Source organism: Hippocampus zosterae, chromosome 14 (assembly GCF_025434085.1).
Source record: "Hippocampus zosterae strain Florida chromosome 14, ASM2543408v3, whole genome shotgun sequence".
Classification (NCBI taxonomy): domain Eukaryota; kingdom Metazoa; phylum Chordata; class Actinopteri; order Syngnathiformes; family Syngnathidae; genus Hippocampus; species Hippocampus zosterae.
In genome coordinates, this window is record NC_067464.1 from 7,774,804 (window position 1) to 7,790,373 (window position 15,570).

Sequence of the window (15,570 nt, forward strand, 5' to 3'; positions counted from 1 at the left end):
GATGTGGCTCAAATGTGGCTTCGTTTCAACTTGAATGCCATACCGATGGAATTGTATGCATCCAGTGTGATGGGAGTGACACGGTAATAGGTCTGGCCTTGTCGAGGTGTCGACACATCCTGCTGAGATGAACCGCAATTGTTTGCAGATGTTGACGAGAGACAAATATTTTTTTTCCTGCATAACAAGAAGACTTGAACCACTTTGCATTGGATTGCACTGACCCAGCGCTCCGCCGAAGCTCTGTTGATGGAGAAACGTCGTGAGTGGATTCAGTCGCAGAGAATTCATCTCGTGGCTGATCAAAGCTGCGGTACGAGCTATGCTGGAATCTTGCGCAGGTGTTAAGCACTCTATCATAGTTTGAAAATGACCTTCAGCAGCCCAGTCTCCAATAACTGTTGAAACTTTTTTTTTTTATTTTGGCTTAAGAGTGCTTATTATGCCATTTCTGCCCTTATTTCTTACTTGGCATCGTCCGCAGTATACTGTTGAGTTATTTTGAAAGAATATTTGGGTGGGAGGTGAGAAAGAAAGAAAGAAAGAAGTGAATTTTGTAGAGTAGCCATGGGCTGAATACCAGTTTGGATGTTTTTACCATGGCTTTAAAAAGTCACAGTTTCAGTAACCTCTTAATAGTGTCACCGGTAATGACCTCTTTAAATTTTTCGAGGGGACTTCTAAGCGGGGCACAATATGATTGGCTGCTTGCAACATTCAGTAAATGAGCCGCCTCTGAAGTGATTGAGAGGCCGGGTGCCCCCCCCCCACCCCCATCCCTCTTTCTCAGCGAGCAGAGATGGAGAGGCATGAGCAGTGAAAGGAAGGAGCGAGATGACAGATATTAAGTGCGAACTGCAGCACGCTGACTGATGCCTTTTTGTTATGTCGAATCGTATCTTGGAAGAAAAAAAACATGATACCAGCGGGTTCTAGTTAGCCCAAATGGGACACTGGGACTTGCTAAGAGGAATTTAAGCAGCAGAATGCATTTCTTCACACTTAACATAGTACACTTGTTTGAATGTAGCAAATATTCAATGTTTTGTTTCAAAATCGATTCTGTTTTTATTGACCCAACTGTCTTGAAAAAGGGCATTTTTAGAGCTGCGATTTCAACACTGGAATACTTTTACATATTTATGCTGCTGTCAGAATCTAATATTGGCCCAAGCGTGGCACGACTCAGAAGAGCGACTTGGCAAAGAAAGCAGTTGGCGCATTCAAACTGGTGTGTAATCGCTCACCGCCACCCTCCCTTTTTTGCACCATCAACCCTATAGTTTGTCACAGCGGTTATCCTCCCCACGAGTCCGCTCCTCTGTTCCTGCCACCGCATTGCTTTGGCTGACTTAGTGTGGATACTGGAGCGAGTAGACAGAGGAACAGGAGCGCGCACAAGTCCTCTTTTCAGCCCGGGACTGAGTCATGGAAAGTAAAAGACGGTGCCAGATGTGCACTCATGTGAATAAACCGGAGCGGCCATCATTCAGCTGTCAAACATCTTCGACTGCTCTCATGTGAAATTTCTGGCTCGTGTAGCTCGCTTCAATCCAAGAAGAACAATACAAGGTTGTATTTTCCAGTCGAGTCAAGTGGCTCCGCTGGCGAAAAGTGAATCCCGCCACCTCTTCCACATTTTCTCTTGGGCTTGACGGTGAAGTTTTTCAAATGCGGGCTGACTTTCCGTGATGTACAGCTAATGATAAGCGTTTATGCTAACGTGTCAACACTGATGTAGGCGAGAGGATTTCAAACTGACAAGGTGGGCTCCGTCTGTCAGCTTGCAGCACTAAATTATTCTCTCCATCCCCACTTGGCAATAGACTTTACCTGAACCATTTTGTTTTACAATCGTAGCTTTATTCGCTCCCAATTTATTGCCCTGAAGCTGAAGTACATTGACAGATACTTCAATTCTGTTATGTAGCGTAATATGGGTTTGACCCCTTTCGGACCCGACAAATACCTCCGGAAATTGAGCTCTCTTTCGAGTGGCAACTGAGTACCACAGCATCCCAGGCTTGATATGTTTGGAAAAATCCCCCCCTCATATAATTGAAACGCAATCTGAAACAAGTGCACGTAGCTATTGGAAAGATGGACATCTGTTGCTCTCAAGGTTTGCTTGACAAAGGAAGTCCAATCGGGAACTGCTGAACTTGCTAGCGCAAGAATTAAAAGAGCCCAAGGGAAAAATCTTTGTGTGAGTCTTAGGAGATATGCCCAGATCTCACAAGATGTGTCACACAGGACAGTATTTGATGAAGGGGCATCTGAAGTTTTGCGTTAAGACGTGCGTTATGTTTGTTTTTTGTCACGAGTACTGTCTGTGTCTTTTAGAGATATTCAAAAAGGTAGCAGCTGGAAATGTTAGCCCCAAAAATGCAAACGGATTGTTTATTTATTTTTAAAGAAAAGTGGGTTTTATGAGATGTCCCAGTTGATTTTTTTTTTTTTAATTCTTCTCATCTGGACAGAATATCCTCGGTTCCCCTCGCCCCTTTCCGCCGGAGAACATGAAGAGACAAACGCAGCTTTCGAACCAGACTGTTACAACCAACTATGCGCAGAGCCATTGAATGGAGAAGGCCAACGTCCAGTGAGTCTCGTGTCCACCTTGTCTTCCGGATCATCCCGTGACAGTCACAGCCTTTTTGGGAGCACCGTGACGCTTCCTTCCTCCTGCACACCGCCCATACCAAGCGAGGAGGACATCGACTTGGAGCTGAGCCCGGCCGAAAGCACCGCGGAACAGACAAAGGACCCGAGTCCTGCCCTCGGATGGTCCAGCGGACGATGGAAGCCGCACCTCGTCGGTAAACAGTGGGATAACACCAACGCCTCCTCCAACAGACAGAGTGCGCAGATCCTTCACGTCCCCACGTCGCCCGTCGTCGCCGAAACAATGGCGCCCAACCCAAAACTGACCCACGTGGACCGGGTTGTCATGGAGATCATCGAAACGGAGCGCATGTATGTCAAAGATCTGCGGAGCATCGTGGAGGTGAGTCAGCGTTGTTCATCCTGTACAACATATGTTGTAGGTATAGGTGTCATCTGGAAGAATGTAGAGCTATGACTTCATGTCTACAGCCAGTGAAAGCAAATATCGTCTAGGCGAGGGGTCGGCAACCCAGAATTGACCCATATAGGACAAAAAACAAATATGTCTGGAGACGCAAAAAAATAAAAGCCTTCTATAAAATTTACAATGAAGGAAACGCATGCTGTATGTATGTAGGAGACTGGACTGTCTCAGAATTGTTTATTCATTCCTTTGTTGTGTGTTCACAAACACCTCCATAGAAATGATTTTGTAATTTCCTCGCGCGATTTTGTTTTTGTTTTGGTGTATTATTTTCGCTTTTCTTCGTGTCAGTGAAGTGATCATTAATTTCCGTTTTTCGGAGGCTGTCTTTGAACCCCTCTCGAGTTGAACGAGAAGAGATAAGGCACAAAGTCGAACGCAGACGCGTCTGTGTTTGTCGAGACTGTTAAAAGCATAAATAAAGTGTACGTTTTCAAAAACCAACACCACAGCTCCCCTTTTTCGGAGCTGCAACATGTATCTATATCTATTTGAGCTATATTAGCCTACTATCAAAATATTTTTCCATTTTCAAACATTTTTTATAAAGCTCCAGGGAGCCACGAGATGTCGCTAAAGAGCCTCATGCGGCTCTGGAGCCACGGGTTGCCGACCCCTGGTCTAGGCAAATGAAAACATTTGTGGATATTCGCAGTTTCTACCTGGACTAAAGTTTTAAACAAATTTGTGAACAACCAGAAAGTAGTTGTGACTTTTAGCAAGTAGGCTTTAGTGATTTAAAGATTAGTAGCCCGTGCTGATCATGCTTAGTGGGCAGTTTATGGCCTGGTCAATCAGTGTGTTTATTTACATTGGTGTGAGTGTTCTTATATTTGCTGTTTATACTTGGACACAAAGTATAAACAGCTTTGCTTTTGAAAGGACGTCACAGAGTTGTGGCGTGGCCATCACAGAGACGTGCTGTATTGAAAAACGATTTTACCGCTCAACAATTCATTGATCCCTTTGCACGTTTTGGAGTGTGGAAACAACTAGCCAAAAGGGAAACCTCTTTGGGCCTCAATCATGCATGTGGCATAGAAACAGGAGCTCTGAGCACTCTTGCTACTAAAGGTAATGTGTTTAACATGCGAAGCATTTCTGAAACGGGCTCTCGGTAAACCAACGAGCACCTTTCCTCGCCTTGTCTCTCGCCGCACAGGCGTCCGAGTCTAACTCCTGACAAACACGATTCAAATCATGACCTACTAGTATTTCGCTTGACATGCCCGGTCTGGCCACAGCTGTACAGTCAGCCATACCGAGGGCCTTCCAGCCAACACAAACACCAGTCCCGGGGTACAAAAGAGCGGCGGGGCTTTCCACAGGCTACAATGTGAGAACATATTTCTTGTTCAGATGTATCCGCTACCCTTTTTTTTGTAATTACAGTGCACCCTCAATCACATTCATCCCATGAGTTATTTTGTTATCGCACCGTAGCTCAAATGAAGCAAAGAAGTTAGAAACTTCGCCCATGACTTCATCAAAGCACCCCTTTGATACGACACATAAAACCAGTGACGGCTGTTCAAACTCCGTCCATCCGGTCTTTTTAGATATTGTTTTATCGCTCGCTCGCATGCCTCTCATTCTTCACTGTTCATTCAGTGGGAGCGGAGAGAACAGCTGTTTGACCCAGATGGGCTCACACAAGGCCACACATCCCCGACACCTGGCTCCAACCACGCACAAGACATGACACCCAACATTATATGAACAAGAATGTGAGGGCCCCCTTCAACGGCGTCGCTCGCAGGCCGAAGTTGTAATCAAAAGTATTTTCGATTTCAGCTTGGAGAACTGCAACCACCGAGCCTCCCTATCTCCCACACTTTGCAAAAGGTCACATGTGCGTGGTGCTCTCATTGTGGAGGAATCCACACCCATAAAGCTTGTGCGCTTCTTTCAGTTGTGAGATGGGAAGTGCGCTCGATGTACCGTGTGACTTTTTGGGCTGTCTTTGCAGACACACCATCAGGGGTGTCAGGTCAAATGGCTGGTATACTCTTTTAGTCGGTCTCCGCATGTGTATGTTTGTTTCATGTCCACGTTCCCTCGCTATATGTTTGTATGATATATCGAAACTATATCAAATTGTCATAATAATAATTATTGATTCCATCAATGACAATCAAATAACATCTGATAACAAGTAATGTTGTCTTCCAAGTAGGCTAGCTAAACCCTGCGTTTCATTGCGCCCTCTTGTGGTATAAATCTACAAGTGTAAGGATTATACTGAACTGTGTGAATTTGTCAAATTTCAACCTAAATCGACATTATTTTTGACCTGACCCCCGTCTCCACCACTGTGTTCCAGGACTATTTGGCCCACATTATCGATACGAGCAACCTTCCCATACGACCAGAGCAAGTGTGTTCTCTATTTGGAAATATTGAGGACATTTATGAATTCAACAGGTATGTTCTCTCTTCTGTAACCATACCGACGCACATTTTTGCTATACATGATTTTACTCAGAACTCAAGAACTGGCTCAATGAAGAGAAATAAAAAAACAATGTGATTACATCATGAACTCATTCAGTACCAGCCAATTCTAGACCAAGTCTGAAAAGACGTTTAAAAACGTCTTTAGGAGTGAATGAGTTCATTCTCCACACTGTTACTCCCTCTGTAGCATTTTGTATTGATATGTAATATTTTTAGTTTGATAACCAAGCGTGGGAATAATATGATTATATTCAATTTGCCTTTAATTAGGTGCTGATATTTCACCCAGTGACTCCAAGCGGGCACCAAAGACACTAAACGCAATTCATGTCAGCAGGTGGTGGCCCGTGCTGAGCCCACTTCTTGCCAAAACACACATTTAACATTCCCCAAATAGTGAGCCGCTCTTCTGGTAATTCCGCAGAAGCCTAAAAAGTGTAGCATTTCAACAGCCATTTAAAGTGGCATGGAATGATTTCTGTTTGGTATGTTCTTCCAGTTTTCCCTTCTAAAAGGAAATTCCACTTGCTTCACAGTCAGCGTTCAATTGACGTTATCGTCACAAATTTAAAAAATGTCTTTGCTTTTTTTTTTTTCCTCTTGGGTTCTTTTCAAAATGTCATGATGATGCAACAAGGTTCATTCTCAATGTACATCCATCCATTTTCCGATCCGCTTGATCCTTACTTGGGTCGCGGGAGGTGCTGCAGGCTATCCCAGCTGGCTTTGGGCAGGAGGCGGGGTACACCCCGAACTAGTCGCCAGCCAATCACAGGACACACAGAGACGAAAAACCATTCGCAAGCCGTGCGTGTTTTTCATCGTTGCCCTGCTCAAAATCACTTCAGATGTGTGTGCTCTATTGACGCCGTCATGATGCGTGGTCTAATAAATTTCCTCAGCACTGTGTATGTTTCTTAGGCCATGGATTCTCATAACGGAGTGAAACGTGTTGGGATGCTGCTTTTATGAGCTTTCAAATCAAGTCCAACCTGGCTTGAGGCTCAGCTTCACTGCAATCAGGCTGCTGAAGTATTTTACAGTGTGCACTGCCCACTAGTGGCCGAAAAGGGCATCTCGTGATATTTTTGAATCGTTAGGGAGTCTACTAAGTACTTGACTGACAATAGGCACACATGTAAGAATTCTTTTTCAATAATACATTTATGTTGTAGTGCTCCTCATTTTGTGGTCATCTGCATCTCTTTCAGTGAGCTGCTGCAGTCGTTGGACATGTGCGACAGCGACCCCGTGGCCATTGCCCAATGCTTTGTAGATAAGGTGAGTGGTCTCCTCCTCCTCACAAGGTTTTTCAGGAAACTGGCAGCTACACGCATCACGGGATTGTTCTCTTTGGTTCCCCAGAGTGAATATTTTGAAATCTACACCCAATATTGCACCAACTATCCAAAGTAAGAGTTGCAAATGTACAGCTTGAGATATGATTCCCTGGAGATATGATCATGTTGGAGCTCTGACAATCATCTTTTAATAAATCCTCTAGTTCAGTCGCAGCACTAACTGACTGCATGAGGAGTAAGACCTTGGCAAAGTTCTTCAAGGATCGTCAGGCTGCTCTGAAGCGTTCGCTTCCATTGGGTTCGTTCCTTCTCAAGCCAGTGCAGAGGATCCTAAAATATCACCTGCTTCTTCAGGTAACGACTCTCTTCGGCGCTCGTTCTTCTTCTCCTTTGAATTACCGTGCCACGTTCTCCTTTATCCTTTTTTTGCCAATCGAAGGAAATTGCGAAACACTTTGGCCCAGACGAGGCAGGCTATGAGGTGGTCCAGGAGGCCATAGACACCATGACGGGGGTGGCCTGGTACATCAACGACATGAAGAGGAAACACGAACACGCTGTCAGAGTGCAGGTTTGCCTACAATTACAGCGCACAAACACATAACATGTGAGACGAATGTTAACGCTGCAGTTTACAAGTTGAGCGGATTTTGCAGTCTTGTTTTGTTTTTCACGTGCACACGTAGGAGATCCAGTCCCTTTTGATCAACTGGAAGGGTCCTGACCTGACCACTTACGGCGAGCTGGTGCTGGAGGGCACCTTTAACGTCCTGCGGGCGAAGAACAGTCGTACACTCTTCCTGTTTGAAAGGATGCTCCTCATTACCAAAAGAAGAGGAGAGCACTACGTCTACAAGACGTATATCTCGGTATGTTATTTATTCATTTATTTATTTTTTAAGAACTACCATTAATTTATAACTAATATATTTTCAAAGTTTCGCAGTAAGGACATAATTTCCGAGTGTTATTTATAATGATTTACTTTCCAGGTGTAGTCTTACTAAATTCTCATGAGAGCAGAAGCTGTTCAGTTTAGCGACTTTCTTCTTGCGTAATCATAAAGCATCCATATTACTGTGATTTTTAGTGTTCCACCTTGATGCTGCTTGACAGTGCGAAGGATCCCCTGCTTTTCAGTGTTATTCACTTCAAGCATCCAAAGCAGCCCCATACAGTGCAGGTAAGCGTTGGACTGTAGAACGGCCTCGATTGTCTCATGACAAATAGCGTGTCAATCTCGTTTGAGACCTTACGATTGGTATTGCAACTACGAGTGCATTTCGGACTTCAATTTTTCTCTCGAGACCAATGAAGAGGAATTTTCGAGGTGCCTGATAACATCCGATGGGTGAGACAGAATGCAGACCTAAAACTAATAAAGAATAAAGTAAAATGGAGCATTTTCAAAAAGTAAAACGACTGGAATAAAAGTTGACAAACCCACTTGACATTACTTTTTTTTTTTTTTTTTTTTTTTTTTTTGGTCGTTCACGCGCTGTCAGGCCACCAGATAAATGTCATTCTGTGTCTTAGACAGGGCAAAGTGTTACTCTACAAGTCCTTCACTTTCCAAAATGGGCAGCCGGCTCCAACTCATCCTAATTTTGTTTAGTCTGACGTTGGCGTAATTCAATTTGGGCGAGGGGAAAAAGGCAAAGCAAAATATCAACGAACTAGACTGGAAAACTCCAAACTCTTGTAACTCTGCTCCTGAAGACAGAACTCTATCTTAAAAGCTGAAGCTGCTTCAAAAAAGTGTTCCGTTCTTGAAGTTGTCAATACTAAGTAGGTACTGTATGTTTCTTTTTCACTATAATTACACTGTATTGTTCCATAAATCTTTTGTTTATCACTTAATTTTATTTTTTCACTTGTACCCCATTGTACCCCAATGAAAAATAGTGCTGAGTCTTCACTTTCTTTATCTACTTTATTTTTAAGAATGATCACTGTATTACACAGTTTAGGATTCTATTCGTGGGCTGCATTGTGTTTTGTGTTGCCCGGGCCGGAATGCGTCATCCGTATCTTTAATAACACGGACAAGGGCCTGTTGTTGTAGGCCAAATCTGTAGAAGAGAAGCGTGTCTGGGCCCATCACATCAAGAGGCTCATTCTTGAGAACCACAACGCCATTGTTCCGCCAAAGGTACACAACAATGTGCATTCACTGTAATAACTTCAGCTCTTTCTAACCATGTTGTGACAAAATGTTATAATCCCTTCAAATTTTAGGCAAAAGAAGCTATCGTGGACAATTCTAACGGTGAGTGTGATTATAAAATCACAAAGTGGGTTTTAGATCAAGTTAACCCTTTTGGAGACGGCGGTTACTACAGTGGACAGTTTATCATGTTATCAGGTTACAGGGTGCATGAAAGGGTGAATTTATATTCTGTGTCTGTTTGTCTTGTAAACCAATTAAACAAACAAAACAAAAGTGAAGTGACCATCGTCTTCCCACGTAGGTCTTGGCAAGTACCACTGTAGCCCAGAGGGGGTGAAGAAAGCCGATTCCTACCAACCGGATGACTTCCATCTTGCAGGATGGAATGGGAGGAGGAGATCAGGTAAGATTGCAGACCCCATTTTGTAGCCGTCAATATATCAGATATTCGCATATATTCAGATATTGGGGCGGCGTGGCTCATTGGTAGCGTGGTCATTTCCCAACCCGGAGGTTGTTGCTTCGGTGCTGTGTCACCGGTAGGTGCATGAGGTGACAATGTGAAGCGCTTTGTGTTCCCCGAGGTAGAAAAACGCTACACAAGTGACTGCCCATTTACACATTTTACATATACAGTCAAAGTGTTCAGTCATGTCTTTTTTTTTCATTCATTGTCTCCCTCCCCTCACCCTCTCTTTTAGAACCTGCTAAACAAATTATAAAAAGTACAAAAGGTCAGTACATTGTTTGCCTCATATTTGTCAAAAGTAGCTTTGTCATGTCAATGCAAATTTGGTCTACTGGCCCCCACAAAGCCATCTAACGGTTTTGGTTCGCCTTTTCAAATTGCACTCCTGCTTTGTTTGCGCACAAAGATGGCTGCTAACCAGATCAAAAGACACACTCGCGCTCCCACGCCACTGCCCTCACCCTTAATGACGTTCATTAAATGGCATTGGCGCAAGGCTACGTCCTCCACAGTCCTTTTTTTTCCCCCAACAGGCATCAGATCAGCTCACATTTGTTATAATGGAAAAATCATGATGTAAGAGAGAAAAAACGACAACATTGTATTCTTGTCCCGTGGTGATAGTCAGTTGCTCCCAGTTTGCAGCCAGATATAATGACGATATCCTTTTCATGTCAACCTTGCCATCCCGGTGAGGGAGTTGTTCATCACACAACAACCTGGATAATTGCATCATGTTCACTCTGAGAGAAGGAGGGTTTGTAATTGACATTTATCGAATCACAAGGCCTCCCGTGAGTCTGCTCGGCTCACCGGCCCCGCTTGCGTCCCGGCTGTAATTGCACGAGATGCATGTGATACTCGGCATAATTGCGCACGAAACATTGAGCTCGAGTATATCAGGACACCATCATTTGTTAATGACTGCTTCTCTTGTGTTTTCTCCCCCGCTTTCCTTACAGATGTGCTGAAGGTAAGTTTTGGAAATGGACTGTTTCCGATACATTTATTCCCAATCTCATCCATAGTAGTGTGCTGTTGTTAGAAATCGTTTGCGCCCTGTCAAACGAACCGCACCTGTGCCCTCACACGCAGCATGCAGAGAGTGAGAGTGCCCTGCACCCGACTCAGCCGCAAGTGTCCCCAAGTGTCGGGACGCAGACCTGCAGTCTAAGCGACCCCTTGGATGAGAGGGCCTCGGAGGAGGACGCTGTGCGGCAGCAAATTTCCGCTCCGGCAGAAGTGCGCTCCGCATCATTCGAGGACGGTCTGAAGCTGGCGATGACGGAAGGGGAAAAACGGGAGGATGTGGAGGGAGACGGTTACAAGGAGGATTTACTGATGGGGGGCGACCAGGTAGCGGACTTTGCCAGCTCGGTGTTGGCAGCCATCTCCTGCTGGCACTATCGAGCCCGGGCTTTGCTTTCTTCTCACTTCACAACGGTGAGGGTTTCCAGCCACCCACGGCTTCCGCGTTTCCTGCTCCATTCCGCTTGCTCACCGCTGCTCTCGACCCCTCTTTTCGCCCACGGCGGCCCGCGTCACACTCTGTCTGTATGTCCGCATCCCACTAACGGCTGCGTGCGCGCCTTGCACGATGAATGAGTCAGCTCGTATTCATGTTGCGGTGGGCTGAAGCGCTCCCGCGCCGGTCGCTGTGAACCAGCGAGGTGCAACGTGCTGGTTTTGTTCTGCGCTTGCACGGCTCGATGTCTTGCCTGCTTTTGTCTTCTGTTTTCCTCCTTTTTCCTGTTTAGTGTCGGCACGCTGCGTTTCTTAATTACGTGGAAATTAAATGGGTGTCTTCATCCCTGCTTGACTTCAAAGGTTCATGCAGCCACCACGTTCAACAATTGTAATCGCGCAAGATTTGGTTGCTCTTTGAGAAACATTTTCCCCTCCCGGGTTTTCCCGAATCACCTCCAGTGTTGCAGCACAGCGGATTCCTAAAATGTGTCGTTTTATTTGGAAGGCTTCATATTTTTCAAAGGCCATTTCAAGACGACAACTGTTTCTTCTGCTGAGCGCTGCCTACATTTTACAAAAGATTTTGATATGACTCTTTCAGGATGAAGAACTCGGCGATCTGACCAACACGCCGAGAAAGGAGACTCGAGAACCCCCCACCCGTGAAGCAAAATCGCAAGAACCTGGCTCGGTGAATAAGTGCCCGCTCACTCATTGCGACAATAGACAAGTCTTAGACATCGAGTTGAGCGGGAGCACCGCATTTCACTGAGGCCCGTTTAAATCGCGTGGCGCGATTGTATTAGGACCTGCTCTCCTGCAATCTGCACTCAGATTAGATTTCGGGTCCAACTGCAGCTCTGAAGTGAGGCAGAGCTCTTACTCGACTGAGCGGAGTGCACGTCAGACTTATTTTCTCGGGAATTCTCTCCAAATTGCACAGCATGCACTTGAAAATAGCAGGTGACTCCTAGAAACAAGGTTTGGTCATCCTCATGGAAGTCAGTCGGGCCTCTGAATGTAAACGCGAACTCATCCTCAAGTTGCAGATAACGTTTTGGTTGGACTGCTTAAATGACGTTGTGGTCCATTAACTCATTCACTCCCAAAGACGTTTTTAAACGTCTTTTCAAACTTGGCTGGTATTGAATGAGTGAAGAGAATGAATGGCAAGTGCAGAGCGCTTTCAGTCTCTCTCCAGCTTCCGATGTCTAATCGCGTCCCTTTTTTTGGTATATTTCTTTTTATTTTGTTATATTTCAGGTCCATTTGGAGGAGCTGTTCCCTTCAGACTGTATCACTCAAGCAAACGTCATCCATCAGCAGCCCGAGTCATCGGTCTGCCCCTCCCCAGCGCCAGAGGCCGTCACTCCGGAGTCCGTTGAGACCTCGGGAGAAGCCGCTGAAGAAGAGGGGCCAGGGAGCGACTCGTCTGGTCTTCAAGTGGAGGAAACGAGTGCGCCGATGAGTAGCGAGCTCTCCGAGGAGGAAGAAGAAGAAGAAGAAGAAGTGGTGGCCGGGAGTCAACGCATCCTACCGTGTTCCGTGTTAGATCAAGCGAGCGTCATCGCCGAACGCTTCGTCACCGACCTGTCCCGCCGCAACAGCCTGGTCTCTGAGGATCTAGGCTCTCTGGCCTGCTCCTCACCCTTGACCCCCAATGAAGTCTTCATAAGCCCTTCCACCTGCACGGTCTCGGAAGAAAAGTGCCAAGAGTCGCCCACCGTGTCGCCGTCTGAGCCGCAGGTGACCCCCGAGACTGAGCCGTCTGCGCGTGAACCCGCCCTCACTGAGGGGGAACGTCGGTCCACCCTCTCCAAACAGGATCTCCTCCTGATCCACAAGGTAAGGAGATACTACGAGCACGCCGAGCACCAAGACGCCAACTTCAGCATCAAGCGCAGGGAAAGTCTCTCCTACATCCCAGCGGGTCTCGTCAGGCATTTGAGCCGACAGCTTAACAATATTCCAGACCAGCGCGCGGTCCCGGTCCATAGGAAAGTCCTCTCCCGTTGCAGGCCTACTTCTTGGTCCGTGTTTGACCTTCCGGGCTTGGACCAGAGTACAAATGCGGACATTCACCAAAAGGCTCAACCGCAGAGATCAGAGGAAGTGAAGACGAGATCGCCCAGTGTCACGGATTCTTCGACCACAGATGAAGACTTCCGACCGTCATCGGAGATGATCAAAGTCTGGCAAGACATGGAGTCGGAAGAAGAAGTCCAGCAGACTGCAGAAGAGAAAAAGACCTTCTTTGAGTGTTTGGACTCTTCAAAACGTAAACTCAAAAAGCAAACATCTCTGATTCTAGAAGAGAGTGAAACGAGTCCCTTATCTGATGGTTCAAATGCACTCGCGGAAGAGACGGACTCCGCTCAAGACTGCAAGCAGCTTCGAACCTTCATGACTCAAGGGAAGAGCCTGGTCCAGCTTCCCAGGCTCATTAGCTTCAGAACCAGTGTTGACGAGGACCAGATCTTACAGGACATGGGCAAGATGAAGAATAAGGTCTTCCAACTGGCACGGCAGTACAGCCAGCGCATCAAAAACAACCGGCCTATGGTCTGGCAGAGGAACCGGGAGGCCTCCACTCAACAAGGATTCAAGAACATGCCCGCCGTCCTTGAGGAGAAACTCAAGAAAAGAGGTAGATTTGATTTTTTTGGAGGTTCTTTTCTGAAAAACTTTACGATCGAGCTTCTTTCCAACCTAGGCCACATTAAAAACTCATGAGAAAGCCAAGCGATTGTTGTCACATGTACTCGCCAGAAATTCCTGCAGTTTCGACAGTGAAGCGTGCCTCCCTTACTACAGACAGTATATCCTTCTCTTCATCAGTTTGAAAGAGACATCCGTGCACTTTTGAGACATATCTTGTCCACTCAATGACGTTAATATTTAGTGCCTTGGGAATTCTTTTGTATCTGCCTCTCTGTAGACCATGATTTGTTCTGAAAGACGCAAGTCCAAAACTTGCAAGAGAAGCTCACCCATTTGCAAGTCGGTCCGGCACATATCCCTGGTGCTCAGTTTATGGCAGCAGACTCAACTCGTGTGCTCAACCGTGTGTGCAGGTAAACCCAACCTGAGACTGCCCTTGACCGCTTGTGAACCGATGATCATCCATGAGGTGAATACACCAAGTCCGCTCCAGACTCCGAGTTCTGCAACCAGCTCCCGCAGCGCGCTGACCGACCCGCAAAGCCCTCAGTTAGAGAATTTCCACTGGCCCGATGTCCAAGAGCTGCGCTCCAAATACAACCCCGGCAGACCCGACAGCGGCTCCTCAAACGACGCATCGGAATGTTCTCCGGTCAGGTACAATTGCTGCTCTCGCACGGACTCTCATCAAGACCTGACGCAGTGTTCGGTGGCAAAACCCGAGACCTGGTACAAGGAGAGGCCGGAACAAGACTGGCCTCGGCCCCGGTCCAAGCTGCTGTGTAGGTGGGGCTCGCTGGAGTACATGCTTGGATCCCTGCCACTCCACGAAGTGCAGAACCTGCAGGAGCCCGTGCGGACCTGCTGTCAGAGCAGTCCGCCGTCTCTGACCGCCGCGCGATGCAGCGTCCTCGCAGAAGGAGACGAGCAACTGGAGGACAGCTCACGATGTCCCGGCAAGTCAACTGCTCCGAGTTCAGCCAAGACGTCGGAAAGTCATCTGGTGAAGAGCTTACGGGAGAAGTTCCAGAGCTTGAGCACCAGCTCGTCAACATGTTAACTGCTAATATTTATCTTCACTAACCGTGAGTTTGTGCACCCCGTCTGTGCAGTGCAGTCCACGTTGGACTCACCCAGTGCTGGTTTGTGAAGGGATATTCTTGGTCCGTGCAAGGTCTTAAAAGAAGGGGGGGAAAAAACTGTGTGGCAATATTTGTACATTTGGGACTTGTCCTCTCTCCTTGGGTGTAAATGTGTTCATTGACCCCTCGTTAGGAACATTACTCTGATGATGATAGGCTTCCGTTTAATTCTCACTCACTGTTGGCGGTTTAATACGATCACTATCAAAGCAAAACAACAAGTGGCTGTGGGAAGAAGATTACCTCAACTAAGCTTACCGTGCACCAAAGACTTTCTTTCGTGGGTTGTAAATGTTAAAATCCTGTTGTGACAGAAGTCATTTGACTAATTACAGCTGTTTTCATGCATCACTGGAGCTTTATTCTTTTCCCCAAATGCTTATTTTTATTGAGTAATATTTATGAAGCTGCATTTGGGGGCAAGCGGAGGCATGTAAATAGCGACTGTATAAACTCCTTTTGACAGCTTGCTATTCCAGAAAGATTACTTGAAGTTTGCCGTATTTGCAACGAAAAGAAAAACGGTGCGTGACCACTGATGTCATGGACTGATGCGCGTACAGTATTTACGTGATGTATGTACCGGTAGTTCACATCTGTCTGAAACGTCTTTGTTTGACGGCATTTGGCATGAATAAACCTGATTTTGTAATGGTCACAAGTGCACCGACTGCTGTATGCACGAATCGGTACGAATGCATCGTATACAAAATGGAGGAATACTGTAGTTGTGAATACAATAGCCCTTTGCCTGACTTGTTCATTTTGTCCTATGCTCATTTACATATTACATTTTGACATAGCTCTGTTAT

General features: G+C 46.2%; 1 protein-coding gene across 3 annotated transcripts in view; it reads left to right on the forward strand.

The window, feature by feature from the left end:
• LOC127614593 (pleckstrin homology domain-containing family G member 3) overlaps positions 1-15,513 on the forward strand; it is a 28,778-nt gene extending 13,265 nt beyond the window's left edge. The window contains exons 3-19 of one of the 3 annotated variants that reach the window (XM_052085903.1): positions 2,481-3,007; positions 5,415-5,515; positions 6,760-6,829; positions 6,914-6,960; positions 7,053-7,203; positions 7,289-7,420; positions 7,536-7,718; positions 7,940-8,032; positions 8,915-9,001; positions 9,088-9,118; positions 9,321-9,422; positions 9,721-9,753; positions 10,451-10,461; positions 10,584-10,931; positions 11,557-11,646; positions 12,219-13,602; positions 14,030-15,513. In XM_052085903.1, coding sequence (XP_051941863.1) covers positions 2,481-3,007; positions 5,415-5,515; positions 6,760-6,829; positions 6,914-6,960; positions 7,053-7,203; positions 7,289-7,420; positions 7,536-7,718; positions 7,940-8,032; positions 8,915-9,001; positions 9,088-9,118; positions 9,321-9,422; positions 9,721-9,753; positions 10,451-10,461; positions 10,584-10,931; positions 11,557-11,646; positions 12,219-13,602; positions 14,030-14,676 — 4,037 coding nt within the window. In that variant the 3' untranslated portion in view covers positions 14,677-15,513. Of the gene's footprint in view, positions 1-2,480; positions 3,008-5,414; positions 5,516-6,759; positions 6,830-6,913; positions 6,961-7,052; positions 7,204-7,288; positions 7,421-7,535; positions 7,719-7,939; positions 8,033-8,914; positions 9,002-9,087; positions 9,119-9,320; positions 9,423-9,720; positions 9,765-10,450; positions 10,462-10,583; positions 10,932-11,556; positions 11,647-12,218; positions 13,603-14,029 lie in introns of all 3 variants that reach the window. The other 2 variants (XM_052085904.1, XM_052085905.1) reach the window with 2 other exon arrangements.
• The last annotated feature ends 57 nt before the right edge of the window (positions 15,514-15,570 follow it).